Source organism: Protomyctophum bolini (genome assembly GCF_963924005.1).
Source record: "Protomyctophum bolini genome assembly, chromosome: 20".
NCBI lineage: Eukaryota > Metazoa > Chordata > Actinopteri > Myctophiformes > Myctophidae > Protomyctophum > Protomyctophum bolini.
Window position 1 is genome coordinate 23,173,877 of NC_137881.1, and position 19,950 is coordinate 23,193,826.

The window sequence follows — 19,950 nt, forward strand, 5'->3', positions numbered from 1 at the left end:
GACACTGGTCTCACTACCTTCCTGGACTACAATTCCCATAATTCTTTGGTGCACTGCTCCTCCTTGTGGATAGGGGGAGAGCTGTCTTACTGAGACAACATGTAGTCCAGGAAGGAAGTGAGCCCAGTGTCCATGACATCAGAGACAACAGGCTCACTGCTACAATCTAAAATATCTAAAACCACATATTACACACATAAAGACCCCCAGGAAAGTGTTCTAAAGCTCCTAAACGTCATTAACATATATTTTTTTGCAAAAAGGGTGAAGTGTCCCTTTAACACAAACACCACATTTGTTAGGTAGACCAGCAGGCCAGCCCGACTGACTGACTGACTGACTGATTAACTGAGTCAGTAATTAAAGGAATTGTGACTTTAAAAAAAAAGGTTTTTGTAAAGTAAAAAAGGCTTCCAAACCCCAGAGAAAACGCCAGACCTAAAGACCTAGAAAAACGAAAAATGAAAATGAATGTCATGAAACCTTTAAGTGACGGCATTGGTCAGCCGGTTGGTCTATTAACGAACTAGCAATCGCTCAACCGACATCACTCAAGCTATGGGATGCGTGTCTATGCTCTCAGTAACCCATACCTTCCCCGGGTATGGGATGCATGTCTATGCTCTCAGTAACTCATACCTTCCCCGGTCTCCCACCATCTTTCCTACAGCTACATCCACCTGCATAGCATCTGGAGACCCCCACTACACCACCTTTGACCGTCGCAAGTACAACTTCATGGGCAACTGCAGCTATGTGATGTCTAAACCCTGCAACCTCACCTCCATGCCCCACTTCGAGGTCCATGTCGACAACGAAAACCGCTACAACAGACCTACCATTTCCTACGTGAAGGCTGTGCACGTCTACGTGCACATGCTGAAGATTTCCATCCTGAAGGGAGGCACTGTACAGGTGAGATAGTTGTAGCACCAAAATTAGTGACCAACTAGCCTCGGCTCAAAACATGAAAGCCTGGGGAAACGCATTGGCCACTCGTCTGGTCTAGAAGTGGGAGTCAACCCTTCTGGGTGGGCGTCACTCCAAATTATGTGACATAGCGCTGCACTAGGGGGGGAGAGGAGGGACCGTGGCTGACGGACATATCGGTGAACCCATCAGGGTGTGCGCAAATCTCAGCCGCGACCCACGTTATCTCAGGCTAGTGACCAACTCACTGCAGTTGTAGACGGTGGCATATTTGTTGAAATTGTTTAACAGCTTGGCTGTTAGGAAAGGGCCCCAGGGCCTTCATCCCTTAGGCTTTTCACAAAATCCCAAGTATTGTGTAAAAGATATGGAGAAAATATGCTGGCAACTTAGAGTGGACTTGATAGCCGAAACAAGTGTGTATGTGACGTGTTGGCACTAGGGGTGTAACAATATAGTAACTGCATCGAAAAATCGATGAATCAAAGTATACCGAATTGTAAACGGCAACATAACATATCGATTTGACTTTGTATCATATCATTTTGCAATACAAATAATCAGTATTGAATCGTTTTGCAATGCACATAATCGATTACTATTACTAAGTACTGATACTGTTGATGTTGATGAATTTAATACAAAGGACCATACAATGGAAACAAGTTCCCAGGACTTTTTTGTGTTATCCTTTTAGCTTTAATATCTTACTGTACCATGTGCTGTTTACATCTCTGACTGCAAACACAATATGTTAAAACGATGCCACAAGTCTGCTGATATTATTATATATGGCTGTACTATAAATACTGTAGAGGAAATCTTGAAATGTATCCTTCACATTTCGACCTAGTGATGCTTAACAGAAGGGGAAATGTTGCTGATAATAATCTTCTATATCTCAAATGTTATGTTCTTGCGTAGCTGAATGGAACCAATGTCAACCTGCCAGTCACTCCAGCCAGCGGTGTCTCTGTGTTCAAGTCTGGGAAACAATACACTGTAGCCATGGACTTTGGTGTGACCGTCCGCTACGATGGAAACCACTTCATGGACATCAAAGTGATCAAAGAGTGAGTGAAACCCATTACAGCCGGCTATTTGAATCATTTGACTGATCTAATATAAAGATACTTACAGCTTCACTCTTTCCTTTGCCTCCCCCTGATGACCTGCAGTTACAAGGACACGTTGTGTGGTCTGTGTGGAGACTACAATGACAATGCCAAGGATGACATGCGGAAGCCTGACGGCATCGTGACCAATGACCCCAATGTGTTCGGACACAGCTGGGTGACCGACCCCAAGTGAGTAATGTAAATGTTAACATGAACTCTAACATGCTGCTTATTCAATTATGAACACGCGCAAACACATACACAGATTAATCACATTAATCCACAAACAACCACCATTCCCCTGCTTGTGTCTCCATAGCTGTAATAAGAAGCCCAACGTCACGGTCCCAGGATGTACGCATGCGGAACAGGATCTGTATATGAGCTCTGGATTCTGTGGCATCCTGTTGGACAAGAGGGGACCCTTCGCTGTCTGTCACCCCAAGGTCAACCCCAATGTGAGTGCTAACTGCTAATACGCAAATATCACACAAACACTCAATGCACACATGCACTCAAACACACACTTCTTAATATGTATTTGCTTGTTTATTTAGGACTACTTCAGGGACTGTCTGTTTGACCTGTGTGAGCTGGACGGGGCCTCGTCCATCCTGTGTGAGAGCATTGAAGCCTACGTCAATGAGTGCCAGGACCGTGGAGTCAACATCCCCGCCTGGAGGAACCAAACATTCTGCCGTGAGTCAACAGACGAATGGAAAGATAGATGGATGGATGAATGCAGAGAGTGGTGGGGAAGGAGAGTGAGAAATGAACTGATGGCGGGTCATACCATTGTGGAAAGACCCCGGTCAAGATGGTACGGGCCGGGGGGGAGGAAAGCAAACCTTTCCATGAGCCCTGGAAGAGAACCTCTTGAGAGAGCTGACCCAGCTATGTCACGGTCAGCTGGTGGTTGACTGTGACAGAAGCTGCTGATGGGTCTAAAGCAGTGGTTCCCAAACTTTTTAGCCTGTGACCCAAAAGAGAAATTAGATGTTTGATTGATTGATTGATTGATTGAAATCTTTATTAACAGTTTGCAGAATTACAGTACATTTCAAGGACAAACTCAATACAAAGACTGTTAACTGTGAGTGGACGACCCAATTAAGCCTTACACTTGTTTACAACAGGGTCCACATTGTTCAATTCATCAAAACATTTAGAGACAAACAAATAGACACTTCTATGTAGTTAAAGAACAGAACAGGAATTCATCATATAGGAAGCGAAAAGGGAAAAAAAGTATATATACAGTGAGGGGAACAGGGGGATAAAAGAAAAGAAAACGAAAGACAGAGTGTAGGGCGCCTGCACACAACACCATGCGTTGATGCCATGTGTGCATATGTGCAGGCACCCAACACCACGTCCATACAAAAACATAGTACAATCCATAGTACAAAGACAGAGTGTAGGGCGCCTGCACACAACACCATGCGTTGATGCCATGTGTGCATATGTGCAGGCACCCAACACCACGTCCATACAAAAACATAGTACAATCCAGATACAAATTCAGCTTTTACAGAGGCCAGTTTCGAATTGCAGCCATCCGTAGGTGCCCTTTGAGAGCAGTTTTGAAGGAGCCAAGGGATTCACATGTCTTAATGACTGTTGGTAGGGCGTTCCACATTTTGGTCGCATAGGAGCGAAAAGAATTTAGTCCCTTGTTTGTGCCGAATCTGGGTTGTACATGGTTTGTTGCACTCCCTCTGGTGTTGTGGGTGTGGACTTCGTTTACATTAAGGAAGTATTTAGACAGGTACATGGGTATCTTGGTGGTGTATCTAATCTTGTGGACCAGACCCATTGCAAGATGCTGTACTCTGTCGTCGACCCTAAGCCATCCCAGCCTGTCAAAGTGGGCAGGGGTGAGGTGGGTTCGGGGGGTGAGGCCAAGTAGGAGCCTGACCAGTTTGTTTTGGGAGGTCTGGAGCCTTGTTTTAAGGGCCTTTGAGGTGCTGTGGTACCAGGAGGTGGATGCATAGTCAAAGAAACCTTGTACAAGGGCTCCTGTTAAGGTCTTCAAGGTGTTTTTGTCGACCAGTGAGGAGATCCTGTAGAGGAATCTTGTTCTTTGATTGACTTTTTTGATTACGTTGGTGGCCATCTTATCACCGGAAAGATTGGCCTCCAGGATGGAACCTAGGTAGGTAATTTGATCCTTCCGTGTGATAATATCATCACCAACTCTAACCAAGAAGCCATCTGCCTTTTTGAGATTACTATTTGATCCGAAGAGAATGGATTCAGTTTTTCCCAGGTGTAAGGATAGTTTGTTATCAGCGAGCCAGGTGCAGATTCTACCGAGTTCAGAGCTGAGGGTCTTTTCAACCTGCAGTTTGTTCCTGTCCGAGACCAGCAGTGCTGAGTCGTCTGCGAACAGGAACAAGTTGCAGTCACAAGCTGAAGTCATGTCGTTTACATATATTAGGAACAGTAAAGGCCCTAGTATGCTTCCTTGTGGGACGCCACAGCTCACTGGGAGGGGGGGGGACAGTGTTCCGTTCACTTCCACCATCTGTTCTCTCCCCTCCAGGTAGGATTGCATCCAGCTCACTGATGTGCTATCAAAACCAATAGCTTTAAGCTTGTTAACCAGTATGGAGTGGTTCACGGTGTCAAAAGCCTTTTGGAGGTCCAGCATGACCATGCCGCAGTATTTTCCAGCATCCACCTCGTGTTTGATGTGGTCGCTCAAATAGAGAAGGCATGTGTCAGTGGAGTGGGATGTTCTGAAACCAGATTGGAACTCGTACAACAATTTATTAGTGGCAAGATACTTTTCAACCTGTTCATAGACTATTTTTTCCATCACTTTCGAGATGGAGCTTAGAATAGAAATAGGGCGGTAGTTGCCGGGTTCTAATTTGCTCCATTTTTTGTACAGGGGGGTTACTTTGGCCAGTTTAAAATCTCTGGGGACCTGTCCTTGTTTGATGGAGAGGTTAACTATGTGGGTGATGACTGGAGCTATGGAAATGGCTGAGTCTCTGAGAAATTTGGAGGGAATATTGTCATGGCCAGTGGCCTTGTGGGGTTGGAGGGCACTCAGTTTCTTAAGTACCTCCTCAGTTGTTACCATTGTCATTTTAAAATCATCTTTACAAACACCTAGGTTTTTGTAGAAGCCTTTGATGTGCTCTACACCAAAAAGCCCAGAGTGGGAGGGCAGTTTGTTAACCAGCATTGTTGCATGTTAGCCCAAAATAGCTATTGTCACTACTTCTTAAACATTTGTTTTCTAATTTATGGAATTTCTTAGATTTTTATTTTATTTATTCATACTTCTTAATAATTGTTTTTAAATTCATGAAATAAAAAAGAAGGGTCCCGAAACCACTGTTTGGGAAGCAGTGGTCTAGAAGGATCAGGACTGAGGAGTGGGCTGGTTTGAATTTTTACCGGTCGGGACCCGGGACCCAACAGGTTATTCTGTGTGATGGAGAGAGAGAGCTGGTTAGAAACGCCTCATTGAAGTGTTTTGGAAGGAATGGAAAAGAGTGATACGGGTCTGTAGCTCTTGATGTCAGTGGTTTTAAAATGTCAGATTCAGTGTTTATTCACACACTCTCTCTCCTTCCTGCAGCTCTGGACTGTCCTGCTAACAGCCACTATGAGCCGTGTGCAGACCCCTGTCAGGATACATGCGCTGGGAAGCCCTCCACGGGTTGCGGTGGTCCCTGTGTGGAGTCGTGTGTGTGTGACCCCGGCTACATCCTCAGTGCTGGGAAGTGTGTGAGGACCACCGACTGTGGGTGTAAAGAATTCAACGATCAGTACTATGAGGTAATATATATGGTTTTCTTGATTAAAAACATAATTATTACTCAGTAGTGTGCACATTCATGGGTCAAAACCGCATTGACTGTGTGTGATTATAATCAGCTAGAGCAGAGGGTGTCTTTATTCCTCCACATACAGTACCTAAATATTATAATAATGATTGTATATGATAATTTTGTGAATTCTCTCTCTCTCTCTCTCTCAGTCTGGAGAGGAGTTTTATGTGGAGGACTGTAAGTTCAAGTGTGCGTGTCATGCTCCCAACATCACCTGTACGCCGACAGAGTGTCCGCCACGGCACGAGTGTAAACTGCAAGGAGGAGATCTGGGATGCTACCCCACCAGTAAGTTCATGAGGTTACCAAAATGTAACAAAATTAACATCTCACAGACTTAAAGTGTCTGTGTGGCATGTCATCACTCTCACTCCCAAAACGGCCTATAACTTCTTGGGACAAATTTGACCAAATGTCAAATGTTTGATGGGACGGGGGTCCACTGGCGGTTGACGCCGCTCCAGTCACTTCCTCACACCAAGAATTTTGAAGTGCCGCTCTCAAACCCACAACATAACGGGGTGAACAGTGAAAACGATGTAGGCGTGCCGTCTAAAACGGACTTGAGCCACGATTGGCATCGCCGAACGATTCGCTGTGCCGAGCGTTTACGTAAATTAAAGTAAACGGAAGTGAAGTTTTGTACAATAGGCTGATATGTACTGACGTGTACTCTGTCCCCCCTGTCAGGCTCTCAGGACTGTGTGGTGTCAGGAGACCCTCACTACAACACCTTTGACGGGAAGTTCTACAGCTTCATGGGTACCTGCACGTACACACTGGCCAGAGTCTGCAAAAACAACACGGGTACGGCGCCTATCTATACACCTATACAAACTGTTTCACACATTTCATGTTTGAATCTATTCCGCAAGCTGCACAGCCAATGAACAGCATCTACTGCACACTAAACTCCTGGGTGTAACTTTAGACACTAGAAAGGTGAAATTCTGGGAAATTGCAAGTGCGGTTTTACCGTAAATTTGAAGCTTTGAGTCTTGCATAAGGACAGTGTGATGATGATGTATTGACCCACAAGACGTCACATGGACCCTAAAAAGTGTATACGGAATAAACAAATAAAGTTGGGCAATTACTAGTCTGCTTGGCCTTAGGACAACCACACTAACTAATGTTCGTGTACTCCATCATGAACACATGAATGTATCAGGTTTTTGATCAGAGCTGTGTTGGTGTGTCCATGCAGGGCCGTGGTTCTCTGTGGAGGGCAAGAACGAGGAGAGGACCCTGAAAGGTGTGTCCTACCTGAAGAAGCTCTACGTCACCGTGGAGGACGTCACCGTCACCATGATGAAGAGCAGGAGGGTCCTGGTCAGTATGTGTCCACTACATGTACATCGCCCAACCGTATCTATCCACTACCTATACTGCTGTGCCTGCCAGACAGACAAACCAGAGCTTGTATTTTACTTGTAAACACTACAATTATTTGAATATTTTAGTTACAAGTTGCTTTGTATATATCATTACAAAACATACAGTACCCTATCCATATTTTATACTTTCTCTATTAAAAAATAGCTGATCTACATGCTCATGTCTCGATGCAATGCGTTTGCCCTGTGAGCTTGTTTATCGGTTATTTTTTAATACAGGCCTTTTATTTCAGTGACTTCAGTATTTTAGGTACCGTTACCTAAATCGTATACCTGCAGTAGCATGTCAGGTCCACTAGGTGGCACTGTGGTCATATGAAACTGACCTTGTTTGAGCATTGTACATTAATGTATAAGTCCGGAATTCAAACTGTACTCAAAAGAACAACGGTATTGGCATCAACATGTACTTAAAGTACCAAAATGATGTCCAAAGTATTTGTGTTTAAAAGAGTCTCCTGTAGTGTGAAATACATAATGATCAGATGACTCCCCGACAACTTTAATAGTCCCACCGTCTGTACATAAATATAATATAAATTATAATCAATCTCTCTCTTCTCTCTCTCTCTGTCCGTCACTCTGTCTCTCTCCCCCCTTTCTTGCAGGTGGCTGGGCGTCGCGTGGCCCTCCCTCACTCGCCCTCTCCTCTCGTCTCTCTCTCCCTGGCGGGTCAGTTCGTCACCCTGCAGACCTCGTTCGGCCTGCGCGTGCGCTGGGATGGAAACCACTACGCCCAGATCTCTGTGCCCAGGTCGGTACCGGACAGGCACGCAGTAAAGTAGAAGAACCCGACCCACTCTACACAGGCCTCCTAAATCAGTAGTTCACACTTTCAAGATTTGTCAAATTAATGTGCAAAAAGGTGGAGAAATGTGACCTTCAGGCAGTCAACCCAGTAGTGGTCATACCCTACCACAGCATTCAGATGTTCAAAATAGAAAAACTAACACAATTCTTAGTTACATTGTGCGGATTAGATAGACCAGTGGTTCCCAAACTTTTTCATGTCAAGGACCCCCAAAATGACACTCATCAGCCTGTGGACCCCCCATTTGAAAAATATATGCCGAGGACCCCCATAAGAGAAGATGTTTATGGCTCTAGCAGTAAACATCTGATGATTTTCAACCATTTTAATTTCAAGGACCCCCAGTTTGACATGCATTAGTCTACCCCCATTTAATGGCATTTCTATCTCTGGGACCCCCAATTTATATTGTAAAATCAAAGTTAATTTAACTCTGAGAGTGTGCAAATGGAACCAAATGGGCCCGTTAAATAGCCGGTAACACGTTGGAGTCTGTCCCCGTTGCAATGCGCTAGACCCCCGGGAGATGGATTGTTGAGGTGGATACCATCGGCTCCCAGTACTTCCCGCACGACTTTCTGCACCAAGCCTTGCTACTCATTAGCTGAGTTGGCGGTGCCCAGGATCGAACCCATGAACTTGTGATCCAAAGGCGAGAGCTCTACCGACTGAGCTGCCAGACACGAATAGGTTAAAGTTAAAACAATCTATTCATGCAAATGAGTTCCCGATTTCAGCTTTAAAAGTATGGAAGCACTTTTCCAGGAATTCGTCCTTTACGATAAGAAGGATTGCGTATTACAATAATCTCAATGATTAATATCTAAACATAGCAGGCATTAAGACGTACGAACATGTTTGATTAGAGAGCAATGACGTGGTGTGCGGCCGGCCGCAGGTATCCTGGCCAAGTTCAAAGGTCAGACAAACGTGCCCGTGCTCGAGCAAATCCTCATCCATTCATGCCGCCTAAATCTTTAAGCCTTGGAATGTGAAAATGGCAGATCTACAAGCTCACAACTCGGCTTGTTTGACGTGTCTTTAACTATAATCTCGCTCATGATGCTTCATTAGATTGTTTCTATCGGTCTTTTCTTCTCTCTAACCTTGTATTTATTCCCATAGGAATAAAAGGGCCAATACTTATCGGGTCTTTAAGCCTGATTAAGCGTCGTCTTCATTCCTTAATCTCTAATTCTGTCTCCTCTCCCCTCCTCTCTCTACCCTCTCCTCCCCTCCAGCTCCTACTATGACCAGATGTGCGGCCTGTGCGGCGACTACGACGGCAATTCGGGCAACGACTTCGCCAAGCCAGACGGCACGCTGGCGGGAAACACCAACGACTTCGGCAACAGCTGGCAGACGGACGAGGACGAGGATGACTCGTGAGTTTGTGGCGGCCTGCTGCGGGACTCTGGGACGCGTGATGTGGGAATGTGCCGAGTTCCTTAGGGCAGTGGTTCCCAAACCTTTTCACGTCAAGGACCCCCAAATTGACACTAATTAGCCCTCGGACCCCAATTAGAAAAGATATTCCAGGGACCCCCATAAGAGAAGTTTTTACGGCTCTAGCAGTGATTCTCAACCCGTTTAATTAATTGAAGACTCCCGGTGTGACATGCATATTAGTCTACAGTCTACAGCCTGCAGCTCAGTAGCTATTGCTTTCGGGGGAGGGTGTTACTTTCGGTCAAATCAGGCGGCACACCTGGACATATCAAACGGCACACTAAAGTGCCGCGGCACACAGGTTGGGAAACCTCTAGGGTCCCAATCTTACAGAAATGCATTATGCCACTTATTAACCACTTATGCCCTAGTTAATAATGAAAATAATATCCAATCAACAAGGTCACACTCACAACTGAGCATGTAGGTCTCTATTTTCACTATTTCACCATGTCCATGCCCCTAGGATTTATATTGTAAAATGAAAGTTAAATAAAAAAAGCCTCCTACAGGGCCGTACAATACGTTTTGTACAGTAAAGTGACTAATAATGAATACACAGTATATGCTATACCTTCACCTTTTAAAGGTTGTTTTGTTTTAGTTAAATAGTTCTATATTGTTATATTAAAGAGATTGCGACAGTATAGTGTTCAATAACAGGGGTCTCCTCTTCTCTCCTGATATTTAATACACAGTACATATATTATTCTCAAGTTACATAGTGCAGCTTTAATAAACAGGAGGGGGGATTCTATGTCATCCAATCAGGACAAATGACTTGGCTTCAGTTTCATAATGTTCCAATTCCACTGTTGTCTGCTCATCACTTCCAATTTCATCACTTCCACTTGTTTATCCTGTGTCTTGTCCCTGTGTGAGTGAGTTCTTCTCTCATTGAGAAGAAAGAAAATAATATATACACATTTTCTGTTTACCTGGAGAGACGGGGAGACCACTGTTACTGAACACTTTACAGCAACACTTTTTTAACAGATTTAACAGCAACAATGTTTTTAACAGATGCACACCCGGCACCAAGCCAGACCCTGTGTGTGACCCCACGCTGCAGGCTGAGGTGGTCAAACCAGAGAAATGTGGTCAACTCAAGGATCCTGCCGGACCCTTCAGGTGACTATACACACACATACACGTGTGGTGGGGGGGGGGGGGGGGGGGGGAGAAGCTATGTTACATTATCCAGATTAGAGTAAGGTATTATTGCAATCTGAGATAAGATTACTGATATATAATCTTTGGGAAGAGAGTGTGTGTGTGTGTGCTGATGGTCGTCTCAGTACTTGGATCACATCATGGATTAGGCTATTGTAATCTGATCATTGTGGGCCAAGTAAATTAAAATATCTCCATAATATTACCATCATGTCACTGATGTCATTTGGCTTAAGGCACATACTTATTCTATCCATTTCTTGTGTGTTTTAACACATTGAATGCCGTTTCTGCTTTTATTTGGGAATTTAACCCATGCCTCGCTGCATTAGAGCCTATTATGTGCCTTAACCACTAGGCCATCGGCACCCTTCACAACATTTTAGTGAAATATTTTGTCTATAATGTCATGCCCAAAATAGGGAATGATTATGAATCGAATAATGTTTTTTAATGGTCGGTTTTTGATTGCCTGATTGAATACTTTATTGGTCAGAAATGTAAACGGCACAAGGTCCTATTTCCATTGCGGTCCTATGTACAGTATCTATTCATCAATCCGCTTTATTGTCACATCACAGGTTTATAGAAGTAAAACAATCACACCTGTGTGAAGTGAGGGGCGCTCTTATCATCGTACATCGGAAGGCCAATCACAATTTGCTTCCTCATTTTCGTCATCAATGTTTGTGTTATGCAGTGTTTGTGTTTACACAAACACTCAAAAGTGTCCATTCATTGTCAATGGCATTTAATGTTTGTGTTGGGACAAAAATCGGTTTACATACAAAAAGCTGGACATCGCCCCACAAAAAGTGGGTGAAATTAACCAAATAAATCAACATAGTATTAAAGCAACACAATAATACATCTCCTCAACAAATACAAAACACTATTATTGATTAGTTTGAACTGTTGCACCTCTACCTCCGTCCTCCAGGGAGTGTATCGGAGTGGTGGATCCCACTCCATTCTTCCAGGCCTGTGTGTATGACATGTGTGAGACCAACGGGCAGCAGGGGGCGCTGTGTGACCAGCTGCAGGTCTACACTGACGCGTGTCACAGTGCTGGGGCCACCGTGCACCCCTGGAGGACCCCCGCTTTCTGTCGTAAGTACTGGAACACAACCTGTCGCCGGGCGGACTGCGTGTATGTGTGATTGATTGATTGATTTGATACTTTATTGGTCCAGTAAGAGTAATCTACGAAAGCCTTTTAAATCAGTGGTTGTCCAACATTGTTGTGAGAAGACACAAAAAAGAAGATGATATGAATTTGTTTTTGAAAGTTTTTGCCTATAATGACGATTACATTGATCGTGTCTATTAACTTATGTACCCCTAGCGTCAACGCACTACACATAAAGTGAAACTGTGGAACAGTTAAGATGCAATGTATGCTGTATAATGTTGAGTATCAATAGAGTAATTCTCTCTCTCCCTCTCTCTATCCATCCATCCAGCTCTGAGTTGTCGTCCTAACTCCTCCTACTCGCTGTGTGTGAGTGCGTGTCCAGAGACGTGCGTGGGTACTGGCGGGCCGACAGGCTGCGAGGACACGTGCGTGGAGGGTTGCAAGTGCAACGCCGGCTTCATCCTCAGCGACGACAAGTGTGTCCCGCTCAGGGACTGCGGCTGTGTGGACCCCAGTGGAGACTACCATCCCGTGAGTCACCGGTCACTCAAACGTTTTCACGCCAATGACTAGTGAAACTTTCAGGATTGTTCCAAAATGTACAAATTCAAGATGTTTCAGTTCAAGATTGTTCAAAGGTTTTAAAAAATAGCCGCCCTACAAGAACACAACGTGTTGAGATGCGATGTATTGTGAGCAGTGTTGATTTGACAGCAAATGTTGATATAGTTTTAGTCATTTGAATAAAGTTCTGTCAAGTTGTAGTCATATTTTAGTCATCTGAAATGTTTTACCCTTAGTCTAGTTTTAGTCGACTATAGATAGCTTAAGATTTTAGTTGACTAAATGTTCAGATGTTGCAAAAAAAACATGAAAGAAACAAATCGTGAAAGAAACATTGTGAAAGAAACAAATTAGAAATGTCATCTTGCACCAACAATAGCAGACCTACTGACCCAGACACAGATTAATGGCTTTCATTAAACTGAACTGTAGTTTGCAGTCTCAAAATAAGTAATGCAGACAGGCCTCCGTATAATCCAAATAATCCACATAGGCGAATGATCCAAAACAATAAGGTGAGGTTACATTTTGGGGACAGGCTGTGTTTACTACAGACAGAAACTGATTTACCCATGAAACAAATTGCATGATGGGACGCTGTGTCCTTAAAACAGTCTGACACAGAACACACAGGGGATGATAGATTGAGGAATGAACCAGTTCTGCAGCCTCAGGGCTGAATCTCATAATATCGTTACAAACCTTGTATCTCCGAATTTAAACTTTGAACGTTTATTTTTTTATAAATTAATTCCCTACTTTGTTGTACAACAGTCAGTGTCACATAAACGTAGCGCAAATAGCTGCTGCTTGTAGAGAGCATATTTTTGCTACTTGAAAAAGTGTTTTTTATAAAGATTGAACCAGTGGAAAGTATTAACAGGAGCTTGTCACTAAACTACACTGGATCTATTAGAACAACAATGTCAGCCTGTTTTTCACGTGTGTGTGTCTGTCTGTGTGTGTGTGTGTGTGTGTGTGTGTGTGTGTGTGTGTGTGTGTGTGTGTGTGTGTGTGTGTGTGTGTGTGTGTGTGTGTGTGTGCGTGTGCGTGTGTGTCAGGTGGGTGATGAGTGGTACCTGGGAGCTTGCGAGCAGAAGTGTGTGTGCCAGGGAGGAGGCTCCATCCAGTGTCACAACACAAGCTGTGCCCCGGTGACCCAGAGCTGCACGCTGCAAGATGGAGAATATGGCTGCCATGATCTACGTACGGCACGCACACACACACACACACACACACAATAGTTTGTATTACTGCATTTACTATTATATTCACGTCTACTACACTAAATATTTGAGGACATTAATGTTTAGTTACAAATTATCATCCTATCCCTAATTCTGCGACGACACTGGCAGCCGCCTGCAACATACAGGCAGCCATTCTACTAATATACGCACGCACGCACGCACGCCCAAACTAAGCTAAACTCTCACTGCTCTTCCCTGCAGCTACGGGCATGTGTTCGGTGTCGGGCGACCCCCACTACACCACCTTTGACAAGAGGACCCACAATTACATGGGCGCCTGCTCCTACACCCTCACCAAGCCCTGCAACGAGACCTCTGGCTTGCCGTACTTCACCGTGGACACCCAGAACGAGCACCGCGGCAGCAACAGGAAGATCTCGTACGTCAGGGCCGTCGTGGTCAGCGTGTACGACACGACCGTCATCCTCGGCAAGGGACGCAGAGTTCAGGTTAGAAGAAAACACTGCCAAACATTGCGAGTCATTTTGTGTTCTTCCTTGTGTTCAACCTCTCCCATGCGTTTTTGTAAACTACGCCTAACTCTAACCGTAACTCTAACCAAACATGCCTAACCAATACCTTTAAACCTAACCTATGCAGTAGTAGTATTGGTAAACGCAGTAATAAAAGCCCTTTATTTGTACGATTTGTGGAAAATGCCCCTCTTCCCTTAATTTTTTTCTTGGAATAATGACATGGGACATGGGAACAAAAACTAATTTCATCCACTGTTACTTTTCATGATTTAAATTAAAAAATAGCAAAAGTAGCAGATTTAACGCTTCACGCCATGCTTTGAGCATGCAGATCTGCTACTCTAAATGCTTTCATGTAAGTACAGTATAGGGTGTTGATAAAAATAAAATAAAAGATATATAAAGTTAAAATTAAAAGGTTTCTGCTCGACAGCAACGATATAGTAATGATTGACGTCCTTATATCATGTCTCAGGTGAATGGAACCAAAGTGAGCACTCCTGTCAACCTGCCTAACGGTGTCAAGATCTACCTGAGTGGAAAGTTTGTGGCCCTGGAGACGACCTTTGGCCTCCGGGTGCGTTTTGACGGCAACCACCACGCAGACGTGCAACTCCCCGACGCCTACAGCGGCCTGCTCTGTGGCATGTGTGGTAAGGGACCCGCCGTTGATTTTGACGATTTAAACTATGGCGAAGTATGTTCGACTCCCTTCTTTCACTGATGAAAATTAGATAAAAACTAAGCTATGATGACTGACACGAACACATATGTTGACAATTTCGTCAGCAATAAAAACTAGACTACTGTAAAATTTTAGGGAGGGACAAGTGGAGAAGAGATCCAGTAGATCCAGATGTTTGGTTCTGCTCGGGTGTTGTACTGTTGAAAATAGCAGATCTACAAGCTCACAGGTCGGCTATTTTCAGCATGCAACCAAAAGTGTAAAATCAGGCATTATGACACCATCAAGGCCCGGAATTTTTTTGTCAACAAAATCAACTGTAGATTGAATAGACTTAAATCTTATGATACTTTATTTCTTTTCAGTTGTTACCTTCCTGTGACCTCACTTGTGGCCCCCACCCTGAGCTGGAGAAAAGTTAAATGAAATGAAAATGTCCTCCTAATCTGTACTGTAGCCTACTGTACTGTACTGTACTGTACTCTTGTGTGTTTGTAGGAAACTTTAACGACAAAGCAGCGGATGACAACATCAAACCAAACGGCGAAACGGCCGCCAACACCAACGACCTGGGAGACAGCTGGGAGGTCCCTGATGAACGCAAGTGAGTCTCAGGCACGCACACGCGCACACACACACACACACACACACACACACACACACACACACACACACACACACACACACACACACACACACACACACACACACACACACACACACACACACACACACACACATAAATATCTAGTAGCTAATAACATCTTCTTGAACCATAACCATCGCACAACGTATAAATTAAACTTTAAGTGGACACATGTCGTCGTGCACGTTGTCCGTGGCCTAGACGTCATTGGCACTAGACGCAATTTCCTTTTGATGAATCCTTCAATCCTTTTCACCTTTGATCGCTCTTTCCCTCCCTCCCTCCCTCCATGCATCCATCCATCAGTTGTACCCATGGTGGTGGGCAGGAGGACTGTGACAAAGATGTCGAAGAGGATGCCGAGAAGCCTACCAGCTGTGGCATGATTACCGATCCTAATGGTTAGACACACTGGTTAGACACGCATGCACAATACATAGAGCAATTACTTAAGAATCTTTAACCAGTTGAACAGTTTGGCAAAAAGTAAAGAAGAATTTTGAGGGGGGAGATATTTAGGAAAGAACAACATACAAATGCACAATAATAACAACAACAATTCTAGGGAAAAAACATTCGAAAAAATGTATGTACACTGTACAGTATAATTGGTTTTAATAACTTGTGTGGTCTCAGGTATCTTCAAGCCGTGTCACGCTGTTGTGCCCCCTGGTCCTTACTTTGAGAACTGCGAGTATGACATGTGTGCCACGGGCGGCCAGACGGTGGCGCTGTGCCAGGCCATAGAGAGCTACGCTGACATGTGTGCTGCTGCCGGGGTCCACGTGCCATGGAGGAACAACAACACCTACTGTCGTAAGTGTGTGTGTGTGTGTGTGTGTGTGTGTGTGTGCTGTGCACCAAAAATAGCAGATCTCCTAGCTCACATCGCTCCTCTCCTCTCCTCTCTAGCTCTGAAGTGTCTTCCCGGCAGCCATTATGAGTCCTGTGCTGTGGCCTGCCCTCAGCCCAGCTGTCAGAACCCTGGGGGGTCCGGGGTTCCCTGTCACCTGCCCTGTGTGGAGGGCTGTATGTGTGACGCCCCCCTCATCCTCAGTGGAGACAAGTGTGTCCCCCCCAGTGAGTGTGGATGTGTCGACGAGCACGGACACTACAGACCTGTAAGTGTGTGTGTGTGTGTGTGTTTGTGTCCAAAGGATAGCTATTGCTAGATGGCCACAAATTCCCACAATGAACATTTCCAGATTACGGAATATTTTCAACAACAAAAAAAGACATCAAAGGTTTACATGAATGCTCATAGCTAAATGATTCTGTCTTAAATGAAACAATATTTGGGATTAAATTGTCTGAATGTTATAACTAACTTTACTGACTGTAAATGATAAATAGACTGAGTCATTGGTGATGTGTGTGTGTGTGTGTGTGTGTGTGTGTGTGTGTGTGTGTGTGTGTGTGTGTGTGTGTGTGTGTGTGTGTGTGTGTGTGTGAGACAGTCTGGAGACTCTTGGTTCTCAGAGATGGACTGCTCAGAGCGGTGTAGATGTAACGGCAACGGCAACGTCACCTGTGAGCCGTGGCGCTGTGGCTCCGCCCAGGAGTGTGGCGTGGTGGAGGGAGTACTGGACTGTCACAACACCGGTACGCTGTACTGAACACCCAAACAAACACACACCAAATATCTTTGCACAATCTATGTAAAGCGCTCTGGATTAAAAGCGCTATATAAATGCACCATTTACCATTTACCAAACACGAGAAAGACGAGATTTAGTGTTTTCAGTGTTAAACTCTAGAGGGCGCTTGTCGCCACCGTCTGAATGATCCTCTGTTGCTAGGAGAAACATACAGGTAGGAGTGGGAAACTGGGAAAAGTGTGTTTTTGGTAAAAAAAATAAGCTTTTTTCCACGGCCTGTAACTCGTGAACCAATGGTCGCGATTGATGTTTGTGCCTCTGACTACTTTTTATTAAGGTAAAAAAATCATGAAAACATTAATTAAATCATTAATACCTGACACTCAAAGAGTTAAAGTACTCATCCCCCCCACTCCCACCCTCGCTCTTTGACATTTCTAAATGAGTGAAAGGCAAATAAAACCTCTGAATTCAACAGTCTTTGAATGAGCAAAGATGAATGGTTTAGATAAGACTTGTGTCCTTTCTCCACGTCGTCGTGTCTGTAGGTAAGGGCGTGTGTCACGTGGCCGGGGACCCCCATTACTACACCTTTGACGGCATCATGCACACCTACATGGGCACATGTACCTATACTCTGGTGGAGGTATGTATATGTGTATAAGTAAACGCATGACATTCAAACCCGGGTTTCCCTCGCGGAAAGCCGACATCTCAACCACTAAGCCAAGGGAATTGGTTCTGTGCACACAGAAGAACTCTTCCTACTTCTGAGCCCTTTCCCTGCTTCCTTCACAGGTTTTACTGGTGATACTAATTTCCAATTTGTTCAATGATGTAATATAGTATATATGGATGAAGAGGGGATTCAATTTAGTTATAGCCAGATACATGATGAATAATTCACGTGAAAGCCTTTTCATTAGCACCCAGGGAAGCCACTATATTAAATGTTTGCTAGTCAAGGAGCCTGTGGAAGGTAGCTATAGGCCTATTGCAGGCGAGGGGAGAGCTGGCTCAAACAAAATATCTTGTTGCAGCTTTAAAATAAGTGCTGTGTTGCAGTGATTTTTAGACCAGTGGTTCTCAAACATCTTTGGCTCAGCTCACCCCCATGTAAAGAACAATTTCATCCATGGCACCCCCTGAATTACTTTACTTAGTTTACAGCACCTTTGGTCATAGTAACAGTACGTAAATATGAAAATCTTGCTCCCAAAGATACAGTATGTACTGGAGAGAGTATCTGTTTCCAGTACGGACAGACTGAAAATAGAGACTATCTACCTGCACTTAGGGCCACTTACACTGGTAATAATTATGAATTTGTGAAAATAGCTGATCTACAAGCTCGCGACACATTGTGTGTGCTTGTAGATCTGCTATTTGCGTCTAAGCTCTCTTTTGGGTTTCGACCTGACAAGTTTGGGAACCACTGATATATAGTATACAATTGTGTTGTAAAACTTCTTTGACAGCACTATCATTAATGTTGTTTACTTTAAATGACCGTAATGTTTGCATTATTATCAGCCTCCACGGACCAAAGCGTGTATGGTGTCGCAGTGCTGTTCTGTTGATCGTAACTCCATGTCTCTCCTCTCCAGGTGTGCAACAGCACCAATGTGACTCCCTTCAGGATCGTGGGCAAAAACGAGGAGCGCGGGCAGCCAGGGGCTGCCTACATCCGGTCGGCCACCGTGTATCTGCCCGGCGACGTCGTCATCACCATGCAGAAGAGCCGGAGAGTCCTGGTGAGGGGAGGGGAGGGGAGGGGAGGGGAGGGGAGGGGGGAGAGGAAGCTTTTTCATGTCAAGGACCACTAAATTAATTAATTATTTGGCCGCAGACCCCCATAAATGTTTTGTTTTGTTTGAGCTTATAGGCTATATTTTCAAACGGATGATGATGTACTAGAGAGACTACCGGTATACAGATTGTGATGGTATTAACACATTTTGATGGGGGGACCCCCTGGAACCCCCTTGGGGTCCCCCCTTTGAGAACCACTGCTTTAATTGAGCAACACAAAAGTGATGATAAGGATTATGCGTTGTGCCGACACGGCACATTTCATTAAAAGCAAAGCCAAGCACTGCTGTACATGTGAGAGGGCACATTATAAAGGTAATGAGTTGGAAAATAAGAGCAAAGAACAACATAAGAACTAATGAGGCAGAGAATGCCTTATGCAGGCAGAATGTAAAGTTTATCTAATGATCACACTTGAGAGATCTTTAAAAGTATACTGTATGTTTTGGTTTAAACCATTTTAATTTACCGTATTTATTTTTTGTGGAAGAAAGAAAGAAAGAATCCTGTTTATCCTGTATCTCTCTCCTGATTGGATCAAATGTGTATCCTGAACTGAAAATGCAGTTTTTTGAGTCAGACTCAGAAAATAGAGCTATTTAACACTTAGTTCAATCAAAGAAAACAACGTTCCCTAAATGTGTATCCCCCTCCTCAGATGAACGGGCGTCGCGTGCGGACCCCTCTGTCCGTCAAAGGGGCCAAGGTGATGAACAGCGGCGTCTTCAGCATGCTGGAGACCGACTTCGGCCTGCAGGTCAAGTTTGACGGGAACCACCATCTGGAAATCACCGTTCCCGGGGACTACTTCAACAAGGTAGGACCGTCGACCTTCTAGCGAGATTCTGGGAACGCAGTAATTTACTCTGAGAGTGTACAATTTGGTTTAGTTTGTGCACTGTCAGAGTTAGATTAACACTATGGAGCGCCGTGCATTGATATCTGAGCCAGGTGATCAGGCTGTGTCCATAGTGGTTATTATTGAAATATCACACCCGTGTGAAATGAGGGGCGCTCATCGTACATCAATTTATGTTAGCGGACATTTGACATTGCTA

General features: G+C 44.4%; 1 protein-coding gene across 1 annotated transcript in view; it reads left to right on the forward strand.

The window, feature by feature from the left end:
- The window catches only part of zanl (zonadhesin, like), a gene marked incomplete at both ends in the record, with an annotated part of 56,135 nt that overhangs the window by 23,610 nt on the left and 12,575 nt on the right, over nucleotides 1–19,950 (forward strand). Inside the window, 25 exon segments of the mRNA XM_080792279.1 lie at nucleotides 671–915; nucleotides 1,855–2,003; nucleotides 2,109–2,237; nucleotides 2,368–2,506; nucleotides 2,606–2,747; nucleotides 5,644–5,843; nucleotides 6,046–6,184; nucleotides 6,587–6,703; nucleotides 7,104–7,228; nucleotides 7,902–8,047; nucleotides 9,346–9,489; nucleotides 10,577–10,684; nucleotides 11,667–11,836; nucleotides 12,190–12,392; nucleotides 13,487–13,631; nucleotides 13,877–14,124; nucleotides 14,627–14,804; nucleotides 15,335–15,440; nucleotides 15,789–15,883; nucleotides 16,119–16,298; nucleotides 16,395–16,603; nucleotides 16,940–17,084; nucleotides 17,629–17,726; nucleotides 18,688–18,834; nucleotides 19,551–19,709. Of these exon segments, the coding sequence (XP_080648405.1) occupies nucleotides 671–915; nucleotides 1,855–2,003; nucleotides 2,109–2,237; nucleotides 2,368–2,506; nucleotides 2,606–2,747; nucleotides 5,644–5,843; nucleotides 6,046–6,184; nucleotides 6,587–6,703; nucleotides 7,104–7,228; nucleotides 7,902–8,047; nucleotides 9,346–9,489; nucleotides 10,577–10,684; nucleotides 11,667–11,836; nucleotides 12,190–12,392; nucleotides 13,487–13,631; nucleotides 13,877–14,124; nucleotides 14,627–14,804; nucleotides 15,335–15,440; nucleotides 15,789–15,883; nucleotides 16,119–16,298; nucleotides 16,395–16,603; nucleotides 16,940–17,084; nucleotides 17,629–17,726; nucleotides 18,688–18,834; nucleotides 19,551–19,709 (3,866 nt within the window).